At 48.3% G+C, this 26,237-nt stretch overlaps 1 protein-coding gene across 1 annotated transcript in view; it reads right to left on the bottom strand.

The window, feature by feature from the left end:
* The window catches only part of ALDH1A3 (aldehyde dehydrogenase 1 family member A3), a 296,162-nt gene that overhangs the window by 46,834 nt on the left and 223,091 nt on the right, over positions 1–26,237 (bottom strand). Inside the window, exons 9-12 of the mRNA XM_086958058.1 lie at positions 25,700–25,884; positions 20,470–20,634; positions 16,493–16,650; positions 13,948–14,022 (exon numbers count right to left, since the gene is read on the bottom strand). Coding sequence (XP_086814184.1) covers positions 13,948–14,022; positions 16,493–16,650; positions 20,470–20,634; positions 25,700–25,884 — 583 coding nt within the window. The remainder of the gene's footprint in view (positions 1–13,947; positions 14,023–16,492; positions 16,651–20,469; positions 20,635–25,699; positions 25,885–26,237) is intronic.

Raw genomic sequence — 26,237 nt, forward strand, 5'->3', positions numbered from 1 at the left:
GTAGGCCGTGGAAGTTTGCCCATTTTTAGGTGGGTTTCCTGATGCAGACTCATGTCAAGATATACAACACCGGGCACACTCATCGTTCAGTTTTGACAAAAGTGCATCCACTGCGCCTTCTCATTTCCATTTTAAAACATTAGACAATGCGACAATGCAGTATTTCAAAAGCAGATGTAACTACAAAGAGCAAATTTTGATAATACATTTTTATTAGTAGACAATAGCAATCTTAAGAGGCATTGCATAGCTTCATACACACCGTGACCCCAATTCCATCACAGTCTCTATCTCAGTGAGTCAGTCTCTCTCTCTCAGTCAGTCAGTCTCTCTCTCTCTCTCTCTCTCTCTCTCTCTCTCTCTGTCATTCAGTCTCTCAGTCAGTCAGTCTCTCTCAGTCAGTCAGTCTTCCAGTCTCTCTCTCTTTGTCAGTCTGTCAGTCAGTCAGTCTCTCTCTCTCTCTCTCTCTCTCTCTCTCTCTCAGTCAGTCAGTCTCTCTCTCTCTGTCAGTTTCTCAGCCAGTCAGTCTGTCAGTCAGTCAGTCTTCAGTCTCTGAGTCAGTCAGTCTCTACTCTCTCTCCTCTCTCTCTCTCTCTCTCTCTCTCTCTCTCTCTCTCTCCATTCTCTCTCTCAACTCTGTTGTCAACTCTATCTCTACTCTCTCTCCACTCTCTCTCCACTGTCTCTCTCTCCACTGTCTCTCTCTCCACTTTCTTTCTCTCTATTCTCTCTCCACTCTCTCACTCTCCCTCTCTCTCTCTCCACTCTCTCTCCACTGTCTCCCTCCACTCTCCACTCTCTATTCTCTCTCTCCACTGTCTCCCTCTACTCTATCTCTCCACTCTCTCCCCACTCTCCATTAACTCTCTCTCTCCCTCCACTCTCACTCTCCACTGTCTCTCTCTACTCTCTCCTCACACTCTCCACTCTCTCCCTCCACTCTCTCTCTACTCTCTCGCCACTCTCTCTCCACTGTCTCTTTCTCCACTCTCTCTCTACTCTCTCTCTTTCCACTCTCTCCCTCTCCACTCTCACCACTCTCTCTCCACTGTCTCCCTACACTTTCTCTCCACTCTCTCTCCACTCTCGCTCTCCACTGTCTCTCTCTCCACTGTCTCGCTCCACCCTGTTTCTCTACTCTCTCTCTCTCTCCACTGTCTCTCCACTCTCTCTCTCTCCACTCTATCTCTTCACTCTCTCTCAACTCTCTCTCTCACTCCACTCTCTCTCACAAAGTAGTGTGTGTTGCCATGGGCATACACAGAAATATTTCCGAGGGGGGGGGCACATTTTTAACTTCATCACCATCCCCCTTGCACCCTTCTCCACTCTGCCTCGCACCCTTCTCGCCCTCTCCCTTGCACCGTTCTCCCCTCCACCTTGCACCCTTCTCCTCTCTGCTTTGCACCCTTATCACCTCTGCCTTGCACCCTTCTCCCCTCCCGCTTGCACCCTTCTCCCCTCCGCTTTGCACCCTTCTCCTCTATGCCTTGCACCCTTCTCCCCTCTGCATTGCACCCATCTCCTCTCTACCTTGCACCCATCTCCCCTCTGCCTTGCACCCTTCTCCCCTCCGCCTTGCACCCTTCTCCCCTCCACCTTGCACCCTTCTCCTCTGTGCCTTGCACCCTTCTCCTCTCTGCCTTGCACCCTTCTCCCCACCCCCTTGCACTCTTCTCCACTCTGCCTTGCACCCTTCTCCTCTCTGCCTTGCACCCTTCTCCCCTCTGCCTTGAACCCTTCTCCCCTCCCCCTTGCACTCTTCTCCCCTCTGCCTTGCACCCTTCTCCTCTCTACCTTGCACCCTTCTCCTCTCTGCCTTGCACCATCTCCTCTCCACCTTGCACCCATCTCCTCTCCGCCTTGCACTCTTCTCCCCTCTGCCTTGCACCCTTCTCCTCTCTACCTTGCACCCTTTTCCCCTCTGCCTTGCACCCATCTCCTGTCCCCTATGCACCCTTCTCTCATCCGCCTTGCACCCTTCTCCCCTCCGCCTTGCACCCTTCTCCCCTCCACCTTGCATCCTTCTCCCCTCTACCTTGAACCCATCTCCCCTCCGCCTTGCACCCTTCTCCCCTCCTCCTTGCACCCATCTCCTCTCTGCCTTGCCCCTTCTCCTCTCTACCTTGCACCCTTCTCCCCTCCCCCTTGCACCCTTCTCCCTTCCGCCTTGCACCCATCTCCTCTCTGCCTTGCACCATTCTCCTCTCTACCTTGCACCCTTCTCCCCTCCCCCTTGCACCCTTCTCCCCTCCGCCTTGCACCCATCTCCTCTCTGCCTTGCACCCTTCTCCTCTCTACCTTGCACCCTTCTCCCCTCCCCCTTGCACCCTTCTCACAAGACCTGGAACCCATCTCCTCTCTGCCTTGCACCCTTCTCCTCTCTGCCTTGCACTCATCTCCTCTCTACCTTGCACCCTTCTCCCCTCTGCCTTGCACCCTTCTCGGCCCCCCCTTACGAACCCCCCTGCGGACGCCCACATGGGGCGTTCTAACAAGAGTGCTTAGCTGAGGGCACCATTTTGCTGCCTCATCCCTTCTCATATGAGCTTTGCCCTTGAGAATGCTGACAGTCTGACTCTGAGGGCCCCCACTCCCAAAGGGTATACCGACTCAAGACATACTCCACCTTTCTCACAGTTTAAATTCAGAGAAGCAATAGACTGATGCTATAGAGGCAAATTCACTAAAGAATACAAACTTTCCACACCACCCTCATCAGAAAGCTCGAAAATATCCAACCCAAAGATTTCCCATAGGAATCAAGCTACTTCACAGTGGAGAGCTGCAGCTAAAGGTGCGGTGTTACATGACAACCAAAGTTGTGAAATAGTACTGCAATATTTGACAACATTGAGAAGATAGGATCTTGAAACCATTAATTCAAAACATAGTCTTGCAAGTGTGGGGGACAGCGTTACCCGTCTGCCCATTCTCAACCAGTTCATGAATAACATGCATATTTGCATCCATACTCTTGTCATGAGTGTGGTATGTGCCTTCAAAACCTGCTGGAAGAACACCATCTCCATTTCCCCTCTCACAATTAGGTAGACCCGACCTCATGACTTCTTCTACGACCTAATTGCTCTGTGCTGCCTCCTGCTCGGGCCCCTACCCACCCCATCCTCTTTCCGGGCCTTGCTAGCTCTGACTGAAGAGAAACATTGCAACTTGTTACTTTGTTTCTCTTCAGTCAGAGGGAAGGGGAGGGGCTTGGAGCAGGCTGCAGACAGCCTGCACCTGCTTTAGAGGGAGAGAGGCTTGCTTCAGCGCAAGCCTCTCTCACAGCTCTCTGTAGAGCTGAGGGGCCCGGGGCCCCCTTCATTTACTGAAGAGAGTGGTGCCCCCCCGCACCGCGGGGGCTGCGGGGGTGTTTGTTACACCCCTGTGCAGGAGTGTCCGAGAGTAGTACGACCTATGTAGGATGCTCAGCTGAACCAACTAGAACTTGGGCCAAATCGCCACCACCCTCGGGCCCTGCAGCGCATACTCCCAGTCGTCTTCCTGCTGTGCACCAGCATCTACCTACCAGTCGTCCCTCAACGTAGTAAGATGTTGGGAGAGTTATTCATATATTTTTTTGCATGCCAGGGGGATGGCCTTTTCTGTCGTAGTATCCAAGAGAAGGCGATCCGCCAGCGGCGCTGCCTCCACCAACTGTTCCTCGCCTTCTTTGTGGATTTTGAGGGCATTTCCCATTTGTAAGTACCTAAACTGCTCAGCTACTGCAAGTCCGTAATTCTTTTGATGTTCCTCAAATGTCACCATTGAGGACCCCCCCACAAGTCACCCATAAACTCCAGGTCCCGTTTGGAAGAAAAAAAACAAAGTCCCCTACCTCTTTCAGCAGGAACTACAGGGGGGTCCTCTCCATTAGCCTACCAGCCCAGCCCAAGAAGTTCATGGCATCCCTCCATACTTTCATCAGGTCTTTGAATGGGTCGACAATTCACGCTCCTGTCACCCGCGTAGCTAGGGATGGGGGTGGGGGGGGGGCGGACTGCCCCAGGCGGCACTGTTTTGGGGGCGGCGCGCGCACGGCACTGGTGGCCGGTTGCGGCAGCCTTTATAATTTATTGGGGGACACTCAGTGAGTGTCCCCAAATAAATTGTAAAGGCCGCCGCAACGGACCACCAGTGCTGCGCGCGCGCCCACGTTTGAGGTGAAAGCAAACTCACCTGCTTACAATTGCTGTACACAACAAGGTAGGCGGGTCAGTCACTCACTGTCACTGACTACAGCTACGCCTGACGTCACCGGGCCGAGGTGCGCAGGACCGTCGCAGCCAGAGCCAAATGCAAATGTGAGGTGCGTGCGTGACCTCTGCAGAACACTGACATACTGCAGAAAAGTTCAGATTATGGTGAGCCTGTTATCTTTTCTTTTACCAATCCGATGTAATAACTCATTGAAATAGCCAGGGCTGGCACTTACCCGTGACACACACATCTCTAGGCGGGCCAGCCCTGTTGCCCGTGGCATAGTTTAAGTGTTTTTTGGGAGCGCGCGGCCCGACGTGCATTGGCCAAGCTGCTGCAGTGGTGGTGCGGCCTCAGCAGGCTTTGTTCAATATGCAGTTCAGTTCTGATGCAGCTAAAGTACTACAACTTTTGTGCGTCGTTGGCCCACTATATCTTCTTGAGCAGTTCATCTTAGCGTGAATTTGAGCCAAAGATATTTATGTTTTTAAAGAAGGCTTTCTTTGTTATATCAGAAAGCTCTTTAACCCCTTCACTGCGGTGGCTATTCCGCCGCAGTGCTAAGGGGACGAGGCGGAAATGCGGCGGGCGCATGCTGGTGACGGTACCGCTCCGTTACCAGTGTCAGTTGTGCTGTGCTTATGACGGAGCGGTTCCGTCATGGCCCCGCCCGCTCAATAGAACGCTCAGCGCAGGCGCGGAATTCACGCTGTGCTGGAGCGTCGGGCGGGCCATGACGGAACCGCTCCATCATCAGCACAGCGCCACCGCGGCTGATGACGGAGCGGTTCCGTCATCAGCAGGGGAGGGGTTAAAGTAGGGCCAAACCTGCTTTCTGTAGATGTTCCCCGGGTACCGCCAGGTCCCACGTGGAAACATTTGGTTGGGGGAGGAGACGTGTCCGGTGGGCCCAAGCTGTGGCAGGATGTTCAATTCACTGCACGCCAGTAGGACAGAGATCCCTTTCTTACATGTGGTTCAGCTGCACCTGGAGCTGAGGTCGGGGTGGAGGATGCTGATTATTTAAAAACTAAATAATAGCTTTATAGGCACCTGCTGCAGAGTTTGCCTTTCTTGTTGCACAAATAAGTGTGATTTCCGATTTTTGTCTGTTTCCATGGACTTCATTGCATAATTTTGGTTGCAAGAAAGAATCACTTAAAATGTCACACATTTATTCACTGAATGTCTCTCATACATCCACTGAATCTATAAAAATGTCACACATAAGCAATTTGAAACATTAGCAGATGTGCTTAAATGGGTGTAATTTCTAATATTTATATGTTTCCCTTCTCTTCATTGCTTGATTTGCTTGCTATAAAGTGTCACTCATATTTGTGGAAATGGCACTCATATTCACACTAAAATTATGAAAATGTCACACATAGCATTCTTAAACCTTGGCAGCTATGGTGGTAAGGGGGGAGTATTCTTGGACTAGGCCTGAGCAAGCCGGCTGCTGGATGAGGTCGAGGATCGGTAGCATAAGGGCGACTAGTGGGCTCTTCATCCTGTGTGAGAGTACAGCAGAGAGAGAAGAGGGACAGATGGCAGATCAAGCAGTCAAAACCTTCCCAACCGCGGCAGAAGACTGGCGGGAAGGTGGGGGCGGGGGTGCGCCACTCCCACCTTTTTCACTCCACCATTCCCTAGTTCAGATTTGACTAACTCTTCCTTCCGTTATGCCCGGCCTGCTGTTAGCTGTACACCCGGTGCCAGCTGCGGCCCTCCACGTGCACAAACCATGAGCTGAACATTGCAGGCATTGCCCTGCAACTGCAGAAACGTAGACATGGCCGGCCTGTTGTACAGTGGAGTGTAGTAGAACATTCCATAAAGTATAGAACCCTGCGAATGCTGATAATTTCTACATTTTCATTTCTTTATTTAGAATTTTCTACCACACGCAGAAGACAAAGTACTCTACAGTTTTTTTTTACAAAAAAAATGTGAGAAATGATTTTAAATAATAATCACACATATTTACAAAGAAATGTTCAGGATGACGTCAGAGCATCTTCAGAGACATAATAACCAAGAGAAATAACCAAGGATTGGGAACACCCAGTGGTGCTCGAATAATTTTCAGAGTGGCGTTGCTGCCATCAATGCTTCATCACTGAACTCACAATGTTGCAGATATATCATTAACCCCTTCCATGCTCATGACGAGCTCAGCTCGTCATGAGCATGGAAGGGTTAATTGAATAACCATGTTTTTAGGCCCTTCCTGAAATCCTGCAGGGTGGCAGTCTGTGTGTTCTTCTTTGTACTGCCGGTCACCGGTGTATTAAACTGTGTTGCCTTGGACCGTGTTATGTATGTGCATGTAACTTGCATGATCGAGATAACTATTAGCGGCGATACTATGTGTCTCTCGGTCCTTTTTCCCCAGCACCCCTCCACCCCCCTCACCACTCTCCCCAGGGGCGGCAATCTGAGGGATAGCCCCGGGTGCCACAAGCTCTGGCTACGCCCCTGGCTCCTGTCCTTACCTGTAGAGAGCCACTGGATAGCCCTTCGGTCCCATTGCCTTTTTATTAACCTGGTGTGTCGGCTTGGGCCGGTACGCAAAGATCCGGTCTTTTACCACTATGAGATGCGAGGCCCAGTAGTAATTAAGAATGTACCGGACAGCAAATTCCCCATCATAGACCCTCTCTGCAGCTTTTGGAGGGAAATGCGAGAGCTACCTACGTCCTATAGCAGCAATCGCTTCTCATGATCCACTTTACTAAAGAAGTCCCTGAGGACTCTAACAGGTGTGTTCTGGAGCACCTACAAGAGTTGTAGTAGGGTCATCATCTTATAGAGAGCGACTCTGCCCATAAGAGAGAGTGGCACAGGACCAACATTGCAATGGTGTATATCCAGTTGTGTGTAGAGGTTCCTATTGAGGAAATTCTCAGAATCCCAGGTGACATATATGCTGAGGTACAGGAAGCCCTCTAACATCACAGGCACATAACAGCTCAGGGAAATGCAGAGCACAGCCTGCCAAAGGATAGACACAGGGCTTGTCCCAATTGATGGAATAGCCAGTGTGTCCCTGAAGATTCAAAAGATCTGTAGCATCCTATCAATCGAAAGTGTAGGCTATGTGATATAGAAAAGAAGATTGTCAGCATTTAACAATATCCTCTCTTCCCACTCCCCATTGCTGCTCACCCCCCATAACAGAGTATCCTGCTGCACCCAAGCTACGAGTGGCTCAAGGGCCAAGGTGTACATCATAGGGGACAATGGACAACTCTGCATTGTGCCTATCTGAAGGTCAAAGGCCAGTGACATTGTTTTGTTGGCCCGCACTCCCCAGCCCTGCCAAGTAGTACGCATCAGGGTTTAGACTAGCGCATTTTAGTGCAGTGGTCCATACCAATGCACTAAAATGCAAAGTCACACATTTTTAGGGCCTTGTGAAGTTGTTGACAAGCTGGAAAAGCTGACCACCGCTATTGGCACTCATTGAGCAAAGCACGGATGCGCGCTGCTCTGGTGGGTTGCAGTGCGAATGACAAAGCTGCTCTACACTATGGAGTGCACTGCTGCTCTGCCCTGGTGTTGAATTTAATAAATGTGTATATGAAATGTCATCGAACAGGCTGGGCTCAGCGGCTCTAGCAGGCTGCAGCACTGTGGCGGCAGTCAAGTGAATTCAAAGTGTCTCAGAACTGCTACATTGTCCATTTGCCTGAGAGACAGGACTTAGTGGGTGTGGACGCTCTACCGCGGCACGAGTGAGGGGGCAGTTATTTTTCTGAAGTTTAGTTTTGTAGCCTGCCACTGCCTGTGCCACCAGTGCCTCCCATCACAATGCTACCTTCGACACGACTGGGCTGCTGGAGACTGGTTGTTGCCGCGGGCTCACACTAACAGGTCTGTAATATCTGACCTTCTTGCATTGTAAATATATTTAGTTTTAGAGGATCAACCTGAACGTGTATCATCATTGCTCTCCTCAGGCCTCCCTGGTGCTGTGGTGGGCTGGACAGTGCTCCACTCAGCTGACAGGTAGTGACTAGGACCGGCTGCCGCAGTCTGTTTCTGATCAGAACACTAGGAGTGGGGGTGTGTGCTGCCTCGACACTCACTGGATTATGGATCAGAGAGCAGGTCACACACCCTGACCTTCACATGTGTGCACCCGGCTCCCAAACGTACCGGAAAGTATGTAGGTAATCAAATTCAGCAATGGCATCGCAGGTTGGGTCTGGGTCGCCTGCAGGGCATAAAACCGGACTGATCCTGGTGGACCACTCTGGTGATCACCTTCCATAGCCTGGTGGCCAGTACTTTTACTAGCACCTTGGCCACTACGTTGAGTAAGAATATAGGCCAGTAGGAGTCACATTGGGTTGGCATTTTTTTTGGGGGGGGGGATCACAACTATAGTTGCCATCCGCTGATTCTCTGGCAGACTCCCCTTCACTCGCACTTTCTGGTGTATAGCCAGCATGTGCTTGGTACAGCTTGAATGCCATTCCCTTATATAGTTCCACTGGTAGCCCATTAGTGCCCACTGCTTTCGAAGATTGAAGGTCCCTAATTGCCTTGGTTATTTCCCTGGCAGTTAGCCCCTCTTCTAGGGCCCCTCTCTCCTCATCCGCCAACCTTGGGAGCTACATGTCTTTGAGGATGGTTGCACAATCTTCTCCTGACATAGTGGTCACAGAAGTACATAGCAAAGATCTCTGAAATGTCATAATTACCTTTCCTGGCCACTCCCTTCCAGTCCAGAATCTCCAGGACCCAGTTCTGGCCCCTGTCCTGTCACTCCAACAACGTCAAAAGTTTGCTTGCCTCATCATCCACTTTGTAAAGTCAGCACTGGGTGGCTAGGGCATAAGCACGAGCCTGGTTTTCTTCCAGTTCACGCAGTTCTTGTTGCTTGAGGCAGAGCTGGTGTTTGAGGCCCGGATCCCTGTCCCCAGTAAAAAGCCAATACTCCAGTCACTGAATTTCTTGTTTGAGAATCTCGAACTGTATCCATTGCTCCTTCCTTTTCCCACCTGTGAGGGACACTGCCTGCAGAATCAAGACTGTCTTGAACACCTCCCACAGGTCATAGGCCAATCCACAGAGCCTGTGTTTTCTTGAAAGTAGTGATCCATCCCCTCCCCCAGTTTGTCCGTCAGGACTTTATCCTGCAAATACCATTGATCCAGTCTCAGGGTCACTATACTTCTCCTCGTCTGGCCACGCAGCACCACCCCCACCCGTGAATGGTACGAGATCTGCCCTGTGTGTTGCATCACTAAACTTGCCAGCATGCAGTAGCTGTATAAATATATAATCCAGGTGGGAGAAGCTATTGTGGCCTGCAAAAAACATAAAGGTAAACAGATGCTTCAGATGGTTGTGATCCACTACAGCTCTATAATTGTGATCCCTCCACAAATGCCAGGAAGGGTCCTGGTGCCCCTGGAGGGACCGCCTGGCTCTTCCTGCCTACTTGCAGCTCAGCTACTGCATTCATGTCTCCTCCGATTACACGAATCTTGGGCAAAATGTTTCAAGAGTAGGGCACGTAAATTGGGGAGTGTCGCAGCATGCAACCTCGGTGGGATGTATGCTGAGCAAACGTTTAGGATGTGACCCTCCTAGCTCCCCAACTGTGCCACAAATCTGCCTGAAGGGTTGTTCATCGTGCATTGTGGAATGAAGGGTGTAGGTTTCTTGATTAGTATTCCTGTCCCTCTAGAGTCTGTTGTGTAAACTGCATGCCCCAGTAGTACATAGCCAAACCTGTTTAGTGCTTTGTAATAGTTACCCTTAAGATGGGTCTCCTGTAGGAGGACCACATCTGGGGCCTGCCTCCTCAAGTATTGCAGTACCACATTCCTATTTATTCTACTACTGTGCTCATTGACGTTCCAGGAAGGCATGCTTAAAGTTTTCTTACGTGGCCTATCCATTTGTATGTGTAATGAATGTGTGCCTGCCAGGTTGACTCCACTGTGTACGGTGATGGGGATATCCAATCCCTTCTCTGCCCTTCACTTTACGCTCTACTCCACTCCCCAATCGCGGTACTGTACTTATGCAAAGGAACACATAAAAAAAAACAATTCCATTACTGCGAAACAATCCAACTTCCTGCTCCCAGCTACCCTGCAATGCAGGCTTAGGACTGCCCACCATCCCAATATGCAGAGTGCCTGTCACCCCAACATTCCATAGGTTGTAACACTGGTGTGGTTAAAGCTGCCTTACCTGAGTAAGAAATACATTAATGAAGCATAGCATCCAATTTAAAACTATGAAGTACCAATACCTTTGCTTCTGAGTGCATGATTGTTTTAGTCCGTCTGTCCCTGTATCCGAAAAGGTCAGTCCGCTGAGGTGGGCTTGCAGCTGCCACCTCCCCTAGAGATCCTCTGTATCAGTTAGAATAATATCAGACAAGGATTTAACAGCCATGCCCTCTGTGGTCCCTCTTCAAGTCAATCATTGGTGTGGGACTCTTGCTGGTTTTTAGAAAACCTTTTGCCCCTGCTGCTCATCTTGAGGGCTGTTTGCTGCTCTTCTAACTGGTCACCACGGTGTCCCCTCCAGTCACCACCGTATTGCTGCCTGCCTGCTGCACACCACCCCTCCAGCCATTCCCATGTATGCTCTGGTGTAGTGAAATGCCAAGATATACCCTCTCCACCACCCGGAGTCTAGCTGACAGCAGCATCAAGTACTTTAGTTCTTTGGCCCTTAGTGCCTTCTTGACTTCCAAAAACTATGTTTTCATCTCGGCACTTATAAGGTAACACTCTTGCTATAATTGTCCTGGGAGGAGACCCCGACTTCAGCGGAGGAACTAGTGCCTTGTGCAACCTTTCAATGGTGAAGAAGTTTGAGAGGCACTTTGGTCTGAGGGTTTTTTGTGATGAGGTCCTCAAGAAACAAATCAACGCTGGGCCCTCTGCTCCCTCAGGGACCCCCGCGACTCATATATTGTTCCTTCTAACTTTTACCTTTTGATCTTTGAGTTTTGCTGCGATGATCGTCTCCTCTTTGTGAGCTGCTGGACTTGATCCTCCAGCCTCTTGGTTGTAGATGGCAATGAAGTAGTGTTTGTTTCCGTTGCTGCCACTTTTCCCCTTATTTTCTTGAAATCTGCACATGGAAGGGTGGCGTCGACTATGAACGCATCCAACTCAGGCTTAATGGTTACATTCAGGGCCTGTATTGCAGCCACGATTGAGCTCAGGGAGGGCTACCAGGTAGATGGTAGCTCCAGCTGCAGCTTGGCCATCGCAACCACCTCCATCGCCATTTCACCCACCCCAAGACCACCACATATGTACATTTTGTTCAGCTGACTGGGTTTAGTCCCTCAGCCACCCACCATGCTTGCTGCCCTTGCACTCTTTCACCCCCAGTCTCAGCAGTTAGCGATGTTGCAGGAGCTCCGTGCTTCACCTCCAGTTGTTGTATGTGCGGGAGCAGGCAGCAATTCAGCAGTAAGGGCCCCCACCGTAGCTGGCCCAGTGTTCTAAAGGGGGCTGGCAAGCCCCCATCTCCACCCGCTCCTCAACCCCATGCCTAGTGAGCGGTGTTGCCTCCCTATTGCCATCTTATCAACAATCCTGGCCTCCAGAAGCCACCTGGTCATTAATCCTCGTCTCTGCTCGAGGCCCCAGCCAGGATGAGGGACACGCAGGGTGCCAGTAGCAATATGGGACAGTCAGCTTCCTTCAGGATACTCCAAGCCCAGTGTCCATTGAAGGCTCATCACACACAGTAGACCTGATTATTTGTGACATCCCACTAGTGCACGGTTTAGGCCCACCACAGCTTCAGGACAGGTGCCAGACTGCCCCCTCCTCCCCCACTGCCTAGTCTCAGGGGGCCATCACTGCGGTCGGCTGAGAGTGGACTCCAAGTCCAGAATGCTCAACCGCTGACGAGCTCCGCTTAGTGACTTCCCAGCGGTGCTCCATTGAGCCCAGCTCTTCTGGCCTCTCTCATGCTGCAGGAGCCCTTCACAGACACTATGCTGAGGCACTGGAGCCATCCTCCAACCAGTCTACTCACTATTTGCAGGGCTTCACTGCTTCCTCTGGGAACAGCGGCAGCTCCTCACGCCTTCCAGGGGCTAGCCCTGGTGCCTTCACACTGTCAGGAGGCCTCTGGCTCCTCTACTGCTTCCGGTCCTGCCTTGAGCCTCCGGGGCATAGCTTTGACATCTGGGACCTTCCTGGATCGGTCCCAGTCTCGTCTCACTGTCTGCCTCTGCCTTATGGAGGCGGGGGGAAAGCCAATGTCTGCCAGCATGTTCAGGGCACTCTGGCTCAACGCACCAGGGCCTGTGTCGATAACGCCACACTGCTCACAGAGGTGCACTGTGATTCACTCCTTTCACCCACTGCCAATGGGCCCTTGCATGGTCTCCTCAGCTTCCTGCACTCAAAGGGGCCGTCTACGTGGCTGGGATGGGCGGAGATGGTATTAGATGGGGGATCAGGCTATTTGCGGCTCCTAACCATGCCCCAATTTTTTGTTTGCTTTTATTTTACCAAACAAATATATCTTTATGTATGAGATGAGGAAATTAGACGAGATCAGATGAGGTGGGAATTCGTGTCTGGGCAGAGTTCAATTGAAAGCAAAACTAAATAACTCAGGGGCTGATTTATATATTGGCTGAGAGGGTACTCCGTCGCAACAGCGGTGGATTTACGTCACCGCCAACATAGTGGTCAGCCTGCTGCATTTACGTGTGAATGGACCTTAGAGTTAATCATGTCTGAGACTACTCTGTCTCCACTATGATCAATACCCTCATACGGCCCTGGGGAGTCAGGGCCGTCGGAGAAATGGCTACATGTCTGCCTGCCCAATTTTAATGATAAGATGCGTAGTCATTTGTTGTCCCCCACCAGGTAAAACCTGCCAATGCCTCTATAAATGACCACCAGGTAGGGAGTCATTTATAAATCTGGTGGGCGGAGCAGCCTCAGCCTGGTGGATGTAAAGCCGTCTGCCAGGCCAAGGGAGAATACTCCCTCCATTAGAAAGGTAAACAGGCCCTTAGTTTTAAGAAGTTTCTTGGCCCGCTTGCTGGTTAGACTCTACTCTATGGTTTTAGAGTGTTCCACAATCTGAGGCCTTGTACTCACCTGGGATCTTACTCAGTACTTAATTTGTAAAAGAATGATTGCAGGTGCCCAAAGCTCTGCTCAGAAGCCAGCGGTCAGTGCATTTAAGTGCCGGCCCCTAACAATAAGTGCTGGTGTCCAGCCGGCCACCCACGCTCAATCTAGGCATTGACCTTGCTCCATATAGGATAGCCCAGGATCCTGGAACTCGCACAGCTGTTAAGTTATCTTAATGGCAAAGACAAATTCAAACATATATACCACATAAATGTACATGTGTCATAATGCTCTCTGTACCTACTTACACAAATGCAACATAAGTACAAGTCTTATTGCTCTCTGTGACTAGGTGCTAATGTTACAATTATCACTGTTTGCTCACCAATATACACTATAGCCAGAGCCCCTCAACATCTCTTTGTAAATATGATACGGGGCCCCCAAATGTGTGATAATGGTCAGGTGTCACCTGCACGCAGAAAGATGCACTCATTCCTGTGTAAATGCGCCTCGCAGCCCGTCTCCCACACAATGCTTGGATTGCACACGGTCTTGAATCAATCTTATATTAGCATACAGCTATTAACCCGGGTTTGCACTATACAAATAACAATACATAGATGCGTTGTATGTTATGAGCAATACCTACAGTTCTCTGCCGTTTCCTGACATTTTAAACCCCCCAAAAGGAGCCTGGGCGTGGAGGGCGTTGTAACAGTTGATCCTGCAAAGGAACATTTTGAAAGTTAGAACCAAAGGTACAGCCAACTCAGTTCTGTTTTACAGTGGGTTGTTTGAGCGGACAAACAATCACACAAAAGAAACTAGTTACCTGTAAAAATAGTTTTGCAGCCTGACTGTTCTAGATGCACATACCAAGCATACATCCCGACATCTCATTTCAGAGCAAAATCATGTGACAATTAGTGGATTTGGAAATGCCTCCCAATTTTATTTAAGAAAAAGCAAAACGTTTATTTACTTACAGTTTTGTATAGCGCTGCAAAATTAAAACGACTTTGTAAAGAAACGAATAAAGCTCTATTTTTTACAGAATCATGTTTTAACGGGAAGTCGAGACATTGACAGTCTACTTTAGGAATGCAAAACAATTGGTATTGAATATTCAAATCTGATACAAGTGTCAAATGGTAAATCGAGAGAACTCTGACAAATGTCATGATCAGAAGAACGTGGGCAACACATAGGGGCCTGTGAGCATTAGGAAGGCAGGATTAGAACACACGAAAAATATAAAAGAGTCTTCATCAGTAAAGAAAGCATTTAGAGACTCAGGTAGTCAAGAATCAGGAATTGGTGTCATAAAGGTATAAAACATCAACAGCGGGAGAGTGAAGCGCATAGAAGGGGGGAAGGAAGAAAGAAGAGGCAATAGTTGCAGAGAAGAGCTGACAGAGGTGACCCACAGACTGAAGAAAAGGAGATACAAGGTAGGTAGGGACAATTACAGTAAGAAACGAACATGATTTCTTGTGCGCCCTTAACTATTACGTTGCACCTAGGACGAGACGCTAAAACTTAGAGACCAAAATTATAAGAAGAATATAGTTGACCTTCCATGAAGGAATATGCTCCAAGTTGGAGTTCTGAGTAATATTACACAGATTTCTCTTTTAAGCAATAATAAGGGGCGGTCTAGAAATTATGTCAATCTTTAGCTGATCCGCAGTGAGGGTAATAAAGATTCCAGCTCCAAATAGAGGCACAATCACAGATAAGACAATAATCTTGTTAAAATAACATTTTAAGAAGTTTAAACAAAGACTAAGTGGATGGAATAACTCTTTCTCTCGAGACCTCGGCTTAGATACATCATTCTTTACTAATGGGATGGGGCTCATCAGCTTTATCTGTGGTGTTCAACGTAGAAATCTACAGGAAATATGTGGCTGTGAAGTCAGTTGCTATAAGCGTGATTTGTTCACATTGTATGTGTTTTGGAGGAAGGAGCACTCTCATACCTGAGCATCCATACATGTCACAGTATGCTCATAGAAACTTGAACAGCCCAAAAAAGTGATTGAACACGTGAATTAATCTCAGTCACTAGCAATCACTCTGGGCTGTGCGGGATTCCATTATTTTTAGCTCGTCTATGCCATTACTGACAAGGACCAACCATATGCAAATCAGTCCTGGTACCACACCAAGAGAGATGGCCCAATGAAATGAAGACAGCAGACTGCAGCTATCGGGTCTGTTCCGGGTGTATATTTGAGTTAGGTGCTCCAATACCACAATATGCTTCGAATTACTTCCAGACATGGTGTTAAGATGTTGTTTGCCAGTACTCTGAAGGTCATAGTCAATCTGATTACGTTGTTTGGAAAGATCAGATTTGGGAAATTGTCAGTGTCAGGTCCTGGTGCATGTCAGATCGACTATCGTTCATCCTTCTGAGGCACTCACATGGGATGCCCAACTGTAACAGGTGGTGAATATCGTGTGAAATGCACTCTAGGAAGATTTGAAGGAAAGTATTGAATCATATCATCATCATCATCATCATCATCTTCATCATCATCATCATCAGCAGCAGCAGCAGTAGTCCTACTATGGTGATTTCTCATATTGTAACTGTTAAAACCACTCAAGAGAAGAGTTCAACCCCAGAGACTGCGCACCCATAGATATTCAGTAGGGTGCATGAGGGTTTGGAGACAGGTGGGAAGGGCCCTTCCTACTGAGGCTGTGAATAATTAGCTAAAACCACCCTTCTCTACTGACTCCAAGCTCATCCTTACAACTCAATACCTGGCCAGCCGAGAGCAGTTTCCTTCGCATTTCTGGACATTGGATTTAGTCCTCCACTGTTTTCATGGAGTAGAAGCCGTTTTGGGATGAATCACATTTATCCGGTCGTTATCAGGTTATTGAATGAGCTGTGACTCCCTGCATGGGTGACATAGATCTCCTTAGGGGATCAGATGTGGTCCGTTGGCTAGACTGCCGACTTTGGTACTGGGAACCATGGTTCGAGCCTCGGGGCCGCGTCCACATCCTGCGATTCAGGGAAAATCACTTAATCTCCCCGTGCCGGAATGTGTAATGTAAATACAGTGCTCATGTAAAGCGCTCCAGTACCTTCGGGTCGAGTTCGCCCTATATAAATATGCAACACCCAAAAAAAAAATAGATTCTCAACTATTTGCAGCAAAAGAATGCGTACTCACCATACTGTACCGGATTGCATAGAAGATGCGATTGTCATTGCTTTATCTAGACTTTTGGTGAACACTGCTGCTGTGAGGCCATATTCTGTGCTGTTGGCTCTTTTGATGACTTCTTCTATACTTTTAAACTTCAATATTGATTGCACGGGTCCAAAAATCTGAATATAATAAAATCAGAATAAACAGAAAATGATGTAAGGAACATGTTTATTCAATGCATTGTATAAGCATACTGTAATTGTGAAAACTTGATTACAAAATAGCTGCTTAGGTGTGTAAACATTATTCATCAAAGCTTGCAAACTGCTCATCGACACATCTTTTCACCGTGGTGCATATCTTAATGCGTCATTAGAGTGGAACGATCTAGGACAGCTTAGATCCGGCCATACATCTTAAAACTGTACTTTTTGTTGTATTGTACATTAAAAAAGAATTGGACTGGTATTGACTTCTTGGGGCTGACTGGTTGATCAACAAAAGTGGATAATATCCAGGTTTTCGACAATTTCCGAAAACATAGACTGAAAAATAAGGAAGCGTATCTTATTCCTGAAAATTCAGGCTTCGGAAACATCTTCATTGGGAGTAAGAAACAACTACCCACAGAAAGCTTTTTGGATTGGTCCCATAATAATAATAAACAGGTTTAAAAGCGCATGGCTACACTAGCTAATGTGTCCCCGCGCTGCGACAAGAGCCAGTTCCAGGCAGTAAGGTAAGGCAGAAAGGGGTCAAACAGGAGAATTACCAGATGGGGAAAGCCACGTCTTGAGCTTTCTCTGAAAAGTAGTCTCCAAGGATTCCAGCCGGAGCCCTATCGGAAGTTTATTCCAGTTGTGTGGCCGCTTAAAAGCGAAAGGTGCGGCCGCCCATCCTAGCTCTTCTGATGGTCGGGATGCTGACTTGACCCGTCCCACTTGATCTCAAACAACGCATGGGAACATACGGGGTAAGAAGGTCATGCAGATAGGAAGGGCCCTTCTTCAGCAAAATGCGGTGACTAACACACATAGCTGTAAAAAGAACACGTTCCCTCACCGGAAGCCAATGCAGGGAAGCCAGGGCCTTGCTGGATGAGGCTCTCCTCTGTAGCATTAGAATGAGACGCGCTGCCGCATATTGGATGCGCTGGAGTCTCTGAACACATTTAATATTTGCTCCTAGGTAAAGAACATTCTCATAGTCCAAAAGTGATATCACAAGGGCATGGACCATCGTTTTCCTCGCTGACACAGGGAGTACATCTAAGGTCTTCCGGAGACTACGCAGGACCCCAAAACAGTTTCCCGTCAGTTGCCTGGTATAAGTTTCAAAAGATAGTTTGGTATCCAGCCACATCCCCAGGTTCTTTACCTGATCCCTAGGTGATTGGGTTGGACCCAACGTCTGAGGCCACCATGCAGAGGACCAAATCGAGGGAGCCTTACCTAGCACTAGAACCTCTGTTTTATTGCCATTAAGTTTAAGGCGATTATAGGCCATCCATGACGCCAGTTCTTGAAGACACGTTGAGAAACTGATGGCTGCCTCCTCAGAGTCTTGAGTAAGTGTCACCACAAGTTGTGTGTCATCAGCGTATGACACCATACTGACTCCAAACTCCCCTATAATCTCTGCCAGGGGGGTAATGTAGAGATTAAAGAGAGTTGGGCTAAGTATGGAGCCCTGAGGGACCCCTTGGTCCAGCATGACACTTTTGGAGAGGAAAGGTTTCTGCGACACCTGAAAACTGTGGTCAAGTAGAAAGGACCCTAACCATTCCATCGCCCTACCATCCGTGCCTTCTTCCCTTAGGCGCTGAAGTAGTGTATGATGGGCAACATCTTGTTTCAAGGTAACAAGCAGGATTATTCTTCACAAAGAATGTCCTGAACTGTGAGGTCACTAGAAGAAATTCTGCCATTGAGTGCACAGAACAAGTTGGTATGTGGCCTTGAAAGTGATCAGTAAGGAAAGAAGCACCAGCTGTGAGATCAGCCTTGTGTATTTTGAACAGTGGGGTAGAGTTAGTACATAAAGGCATCTAAGGCCAACCTAGACTTGTTGATACATGCAAAATGTGTCTTATGACCAATGCAAATCAAGAACCAAGTGCTTTCATTCTGCAGCCATAGAGCATAATCTAGCTGAATCACAAATTATGAACTACACTGACCAGAGAAGGACACTACACAGGATATTGGGCCATGACTCAAAGGCTTGTATTCCACCAGGCATTTCCCAGATGGGCTGGATTCTGGCTTTTATGGCAGGAGCCGCTCCTGGTGCCTCTGTCCCTTTCCCCGCCTCCCTGAGATCAATCACAGCAGGCAGGGGGAGGCTTCAAGAGAGTGGCAAATGGAGGAAAGTAGGGGCAAAGTAGAGAGGACGTGATCAGAGAGGGAAACAAGAAAGAGGAAATAAAGAGTAAGAGAGAATGGATGGATGGAAAGAGAGTGATTGTGCCTGGAGGTTAATCGAGAGGGGCTGATTTGAGCTTTTGAGCAGGCTGCATGGTTGCTTAGTGGAGATCGATTTGTTCTTAGATACTTTAACCTGTTGTTTGATAACCTGCTGGTCACTATGAGATGTAATTGTCTATGTATTGTTTTACAAGTTAAATTTTCTCTGAAAATAATGAGCAAACTGTTTATGAAGTTGTTGACTGGGGCATCTGATGGACCAACCGAGATTGGAAGAGTGCCACTCAACCTAAACATTTCCCGAACAGATTTAAATGCCTGTGAGACTTCAACGGTCAGAAAGGACACTTTGGAATCCACAAGGCACTGTGTTTATAGTGTTCACTTTTAATTCTCAAAAGTGTTCATAAAGTTATGTAAGTTCTGGCAATATCTGGGAGCTTTCCCTTTTAAAAGAGCCAGGAGGCGAAATGTGGCATGCCTCCTTTTGTCAATTTCCCGTTGATTTTGGACATAGAAATACATTGTTTTAATGTGTGCCCTTTCACTTAGAGTGCTGTTCACCAGCCACACGAGTTCATATATATTTTTTGTTTTTGAGGGGATTTTCATACAGCAATTCTGTACTTTGGTGCAGCTTCATACAGCATCAAGGGGAGGGAAGGGAGTATAATTGTCAAAAGAGTTTCATCCCTGTTGTGGTGTGCTGTGGTGCTGTTTTGTTCTCATGTCCTTAGTATTGGAATTGTAAGAAATGTGGCAACCAGGACATGTCTAGCTTGAGGCCCATGAAGTCGGAATGACTGTGGTTCTGGAACAGAGGATTCGAGTGAGAACTGAATGGATTTAGAACAGTGTGTACCACATTTTGCATACTGCCGCAGTGCCACACCATTAGATTTAGATTGCTTGGAATCGTGGGGCACCAGAACCAGGGAATCCTGGAGCCTATGTCAGAATAATTGGCATGGAATTGACCCTGCAGGGGTCCCAGGAGTCTGGATCGACCACCGACAGAGCCTGGCAGCTCCAGAGAGCATGACAGAGGTTGCCTGGTTGACCCAAACACCAAACCCTGACGCTAAATGCTTTCAGCTGCCTAAGGACATTGTGCTGTTCCCAGACATAGCCCATTTGTTTTGTGAACTTGTTGACCATTCCTGCAGCCTTCCGAGTTCCTCCCTGCTTTGGGTTTACTCTATCCTTGGAAAAGCAAGTCACGCTGATCAAAACATTCAGACTGATGTCCGAGTGGTTATTTTTCTAGGGCTCAGGGCGCGTGTTCTCTCTACTCAACTGGTGTGGCGTATCTTCATCTAGACGTCAGCTGGCTCCACGCCAGGCAGCCAAGCGCTTTCATCTGAGGATCAAGTTTTGAAATGGAGATTTTTGTTTATTCCTGGAGTATTCAGACCGTGGTCATAGACTATGAAACGTGACATCTAAGGAGTACTTTAGCAGTCTGTGCTCACACAAGAAGAACACATGTCCTCCCTGTGCTAACACACAGGGCCAATGATAACAATGCACAGAATTCACACAAAGACAAGAGTTGGGTCCTGCGGTGGGTACCTCTTCTCTGGCGATCCGCATACCGTCCGTCACCTCGGAGAAGACGGTGGGCTTGATGAAGAGCCCTCTCTCGGCCAGGGCGGAGCCCCCACATTCCAGCTTGGCGCCTTCTCTCTTCCCGCTTTCAATCAGCTCCAGCACTTTATCGAACTGTGCTTTGTCGATCTGCAAGGCACAAGGGGCAGATAATGCAGTCAAAACATCATAGGTGCAATGTTACTGCTATTCATACTTTGTTTCATTATGTAGCGCCTGGTGACAGAGTGTTGGAGACTCATAGCACTGTAAGTAGTTTACTATCGCAAAGTACTGTTATGGGACTTACTTTAGTCATATCTGAATCGAGAAAGTAAGAATCATCTCACAGGCTGTAAGCCTCAAAGTATGCGTAGATTCTGCAGCAGACGCGCAAACGTGAATCCGCAGAGCCGTTTTACTGATTTCAAGACAGAGAAAGATGTTTAGGCTAGTCTTGTGTGTCTGGGAGGTCTGTACATCATTGTGGCACCTCTCAAAAGAACATTCTTTATCCAGTAAGTTAAATACTCAAAGAAAACATCTCATGTGGCCTGCGGGTCAGGAGTTTCTTTCCCAGAAAAAGCCAAACTCAGTTTTGGCTTTCACTTACACACACCTTAGTGTGTGCGTACACTACACCTGCTTTGGGACTGTACAGGACCTGGCTGCACTGGTCCTGGAGAAAGCCACCTGGTTTGATTGGCTGAAACAGGTAGGCCATTTCAACTTCTTGGAATGAGTGAGATATTTTTTTCTCTTTCACATCTTCCTTTGATGTAAATCCTGCCCCAGGAACTTTGATATTATTTTTTTCTGTGATTTGACTAAGTATACTGGAGGCAGTTTTAAAGTTTACACTCACTTTATTCACCCATTCACCCAAAAAATACTGCTCCGCTGTCAGGTGTCAGCACATCTAGGAGGCACTTGGCCTCCTAGGTGGGAACCCAATGAGGACGCATGCCACCAACTAGCTTGGTGGATGAGGGTTCTTTTAAAAACCTAATGGGTTTTCCTTTAGGGAGATAACTTTCGTGACCAACAGAATCCTGGTCTTTTGAGATTACATTTAGCTCGTTCTTCTTGTTTGTTAGAAGTACTTTAGTTTTATGCCTTTTGATATGCTGGGTGATTGGCAACAACGTTGGTCAGTATTATGGTTGTTTAATCTACTTTTATTTGCAGCAAGCAAATGGTCCTCTTCTTGTGTCAAACAGAAAGCTTCAAATGCCAAAATAAGCCAGAAGTAAATAATGTGATTAGCTAATAGGCTATTATGGCCTATTGCATGGTTTACACACACAGTTATGTATCCATGGGTGCTATACAGACATGACATTGGTCTGAAATTAAGAACTGAAGTTGGGGTCCTTCGTAATCCACAGTGTAAATGTGAACAGACTATTGTTTCTCTGTGCCCTTGTTATTCCCAATTACATTTATGGGGGCAAATTTACAACCCCCATGCGCCGCCGGTGCATAACGTTGCGTGACGCACCGGTGGCGCAGCCTGCTAAGGGATATTTACAAGCACAGGTAAAGTCACCCTGCGTGACTTAACCTGTGCTTGTAAATATCGCCCCTGTTCACGCAGCACTTTGCATGTTAGGGGCGGGACATGGGTGTTGCTGTGGGTGTTCCCACGCAACACCCATGTCCACTGATGCTTTTACAGATTTACGAGAAATCGTAAACCTGGAAATGCGTCAGTTTGCTGCGGCACCATAGGGGTGGCGTAGCCAAGCGAAACAAGAAATGTTTTCATTTCTCCTCTTATTTTTCGTCTTTCAATGCGAGCTGCATTCTACAGCACACATTGAAAGACCAAAATGCCTGCAGTGATTGCTTTTGTGAAGGAAGGGACCCCTTCCTGCACAAAAGCAAGCTCCCCATGGCGCAGGCATCCTTGCACCAGTGGTGGAAGTGGGGATGAAAAAGTAGGGGAACTATCCTTCCTACCGCCACAGGATCTTCTAAAATGTTGTGCGCAATCGCTGCCGGGCCCTCGGGTTGTCGGCTGATGAGCTGTGTAAAATTGCAACTTTGGTTTTCATTGCTAACGGCCCCTGTGGTTGTAGGTTTGCAACTGTATTATTTTTATTGTAATAAAGATTTAAAAAAACAAACAAAAATAAAAAAGTAGGGGAACTGTGGGTGGAGAATCAGGGGGTGGGAATAACCGAAGATTGGATCAGTGGGCGGAGTCAGGGGTGTGGCTAGAAATAGCAAAACATTCACATTTTTAGTACGTTTAGCATTTCACTGACCAGTTACAGCTTATAATGTTATTTAATTCAAACAATGGATAAACATGTTTATTTGAGGTTTCATTCAGAAAAAAAGCAAACACTCATAGGGAATACAGATTCATGTAAAGTGTGCAAAATATAAGCAGGAACAACATGTTACCTTAACCCCTTGTATGCTGATGACGAACCCCAGCCGTCATGCACTACGGTGCTCGTGTGCTGATGACGGCTGGGGTTCGTCATGGCCCGCCCCTGTTCTTTTGTTTACCGCACAGCGGCGGAAACGGGCCAGCAGCGAATGGGTTAATGCTTTTATTCTTATTGTTCAGAAATCCATGACTATTTTCTGTCTCAAACATTGAGGACATGAATACAGGGCTCCTCCTGTACACATGTGTTAAGCGGGGCTAAGAAGAGAAAGGGACTCTTCAGGAGAATCTAGACTCACGCAAACCCACAAGGCTCCTTCATATTCATGTCAGTCAACTAGCTGCTCAATCATAATATAGCAAAAAGAATAACTGATGGACAGAATGCAGAACAATGTCATACATTCACCAAAGTACACAGATCTGGGCCTAAATCCATTGTTTTTTTGCTCACCATGTCATTCCAATTTGGACCCAGCCATACGCAAATCAGTCTTGATCCTGCGCCCAATGAGAACATTGCAACCCGAACTGCCAGGCCAGGTCCTCCCTGGACTGGAAACAAGCACCCTAGGACCTGTTTCGGGCTTTCAGCCCTCATCAGCCAGGATAGCTTGATTCCAGTGACATGGCGAGCACGGGTCCCACGTCTGGCATACCCGTCCCACTCGGGGTGACAAAAGCAAAAAGAGAACTGATGGGCAGAATGCAGAACAATGTCATACATTTACCCCAGTACAGAGATATGAGCCTAAATCCATTGTTTGTTTGCTCACTATGCCATTCCAGTTTGGACCCAGCCATCGTTTTTTTGTTCACCGCTCCTGTCCATTCACTGCTCCTGTCCGTTCACCGCTCCTGTCGGTCCACCGCTCCTGCCCGGTCACTGCCCCTGCTCATGCCTAATCACTGCTTCTGCTCATGCCTAATCACTGCTTCTGCCCTGTCACATCTCCTGCCCAGTCACCTCTCCTGCCTCATCACCTCTCCCACCTCATCACTTCTCCTGCCCCATCTCTTCTCCTGCCCCGTCACTTCTCCTGCCCTGTCACTTCTTCTGCCCGGTCACTTCTCCTGCAGGTCACTACTCCTGCCCGGTCACCTCTCCTGCCCGGTCACCTCTCCTGTCCAGTCACTTCTCCTGCCCAGTTACCTCTCCTTTCCTGTTACTTCTCCTGCTCCGTGACTGCTCCTGCCCCATCACTTTTCCTGCCCGTCACTTTTCCTGCCCCGTCACCGCTCCTGCCCACTCACTGCTCCTGCCCATTCACTGCTCCTGTCTGGTCAGCACTCCTGCCCGATCACCCATTCTGCCCCATCACTTCTCCTGTCCCATCAGTTCTCCTGCCCCGTTCACTGCTCCTATCCGTTCACTGCCCCTATCCGTTCACTGCACCTGCCCGGTTACCGCTCCTGCTCATGCCTAATCACCGCTCCTGCCCCGTCACTTATCCTTCCCCATCACTTCTCCTGCCCCATCAGCTCTCCTTTCCTGTTGCTTCTCCTGTCCCGTCACTGCTCCTGCCCCGTCACTTCTCCCGCCCCGTCACTTCTTCTGCCCGTTACTTCTCCTGCCTGGTGACCTCTCCTGCCCCATCACATCTCCTTTCCTGTCGCCTCTCCTGTCCCGTCACTGCTCCTGCCCTGTCACCTTTCCTGCCCTGTCATCTCTCCGACCCTCTCACTTTTCCTGCCCCATCACATCTCCTGCCTGTTACTTCTCCTGCCCGGTCACCTATCCAGCCACATCACCTCTCCTTTCCTGTCGCCTCTTCGGTCCCGTCACTGCTCCTGCCCCGTCACTTCTCCTGCCTGTTACTTCTCCTGCCCAGTCACTTCTCCTGCCTGGTCTCTTCTTCTGCCCGGTCACTTCTCCTGCCCGTTAGTTCCCCTGCCCGGTCACTTCTCCTGCCCGGTCACTTCTCCTGCCCCATCACCTCTCCTGTCCCATCACTTCTCCTTTCCTGTCGCCTCTTCTGCCCCGTCACTGCTCCTGTCCCGTCACTGCTCCTGCCCCGTTACTTCTCCTGCCCGGTCACTTCTCCTGCCCGGTCACTTCTCCTGCCCGGTCACATCTCCTGCCCCATCCCCTCTCTAATCAGCTTAATCTGAATGACAATGGTTCTGCCAACAGTCTGTGAGAGCTCAGGGAGGGGCTGCTGCAGCCTCTGAAGTTCAAGAGAAGTGCGAGCCGCCCCAGGAAACTGAATGAAAAAGTTATTGTTTGAAAGTAGAACTATTCTTGCCGTCCCGGGATGCTTTTTTGAAAGACAAAAGTAGGGGAACGAACTCAAATATTTATTTTAATTACGGGTACACCGTGCATTTTTGATCCCGCCCACGTCTACTGCTGCCTTGCACCATGGTGCAAGGGTGCCTGCGTCGGCGCATGGTAGCTGTTTCTGCGCCAGCGTTGTGGAGAGCACAGGTATGCAACATATCATTGTAGATATGTTGCATTCCTGTGCTCTCAAAGTGCTGCAGCCTGGCGCAGCCAAAGAGCTTGCGGTGCCGTGCTGCGGCACTTTCTTGTAGATCTGCCCCTAAGTGCTTACAAGTGGGTAGCCCCTTACTCATCGAAAGGATAGAAATACAAATATAGTAATGCTGATGTTGGGTTCTAGGCCTGCTGTATTTACATTAACAACTTCCTTTCTAAACATGTTTTACGAAAAGGATGCTTATGACCCAAAACAGATCGAATACAAGGATCTATTTTTTGTATCAACACAGCTTTATCAGCAACAGCCGCTAGGCAAGAACCTACCCAAAGCAATGCATGAACATACATTTCTGCAGCTACAATTCATTTACCTGGGGCCCTTGCTCAGTTTTGGCATCCAGCGGATCTCCAAGAAGTCGCTTCTTGGCAAAGTCAACGCTGCGCTTGACAAATTCATGGTAGATCTTCTCTTCCACAAAGACTCTGGAGGCTGCGGTGCAGCACTGCCCTTGGTTGAAGAAGGCTCCCTGGTGAGCACATTCCACTGCTTGTTCCACTGAAAATAGATCACACTGCTTGTGTTAGTACGAGTGTGATGCCCCATACATGTAGCCGGAGAACTATATTATTGCACTTTAGGTCTATCATAGAATTTGCCCCCTACCTTCATCTTTTTTATGCTCAACCCCAGCCTTAAGTAGGGGCTGACTTAAAGGATAGTCTTTGAAAGCACCAGAACAGTTACGTGTGCCGCCGCTGTCAGTCATTTTCTGCTCAAACTAGCCTACTATCGGTACATTGGATGACTTTTGTATACATGACATCAATTTCCATTCATTTTAATCACAAGATATCAGCCAACTGCTTTTCACATATTGCGCATTTTTATACAAACATACTCAAAAATCA

This window comes from Lissotriton vulgaris, chromosome 2_1 (genome assembly GCF_964263255.1).
Source record: "Lissotriton vulgaris chromosome 2_1, aLisVul1.2, whole genome shotgun sequence".
NCBI classification, from domain to species: domain Eukaryota; kingdom Metazoa; phylum Chordata; class Amphibia; order Caudata; family Salamandridae; genus Lissotriton; species Lissotriton vulgaris.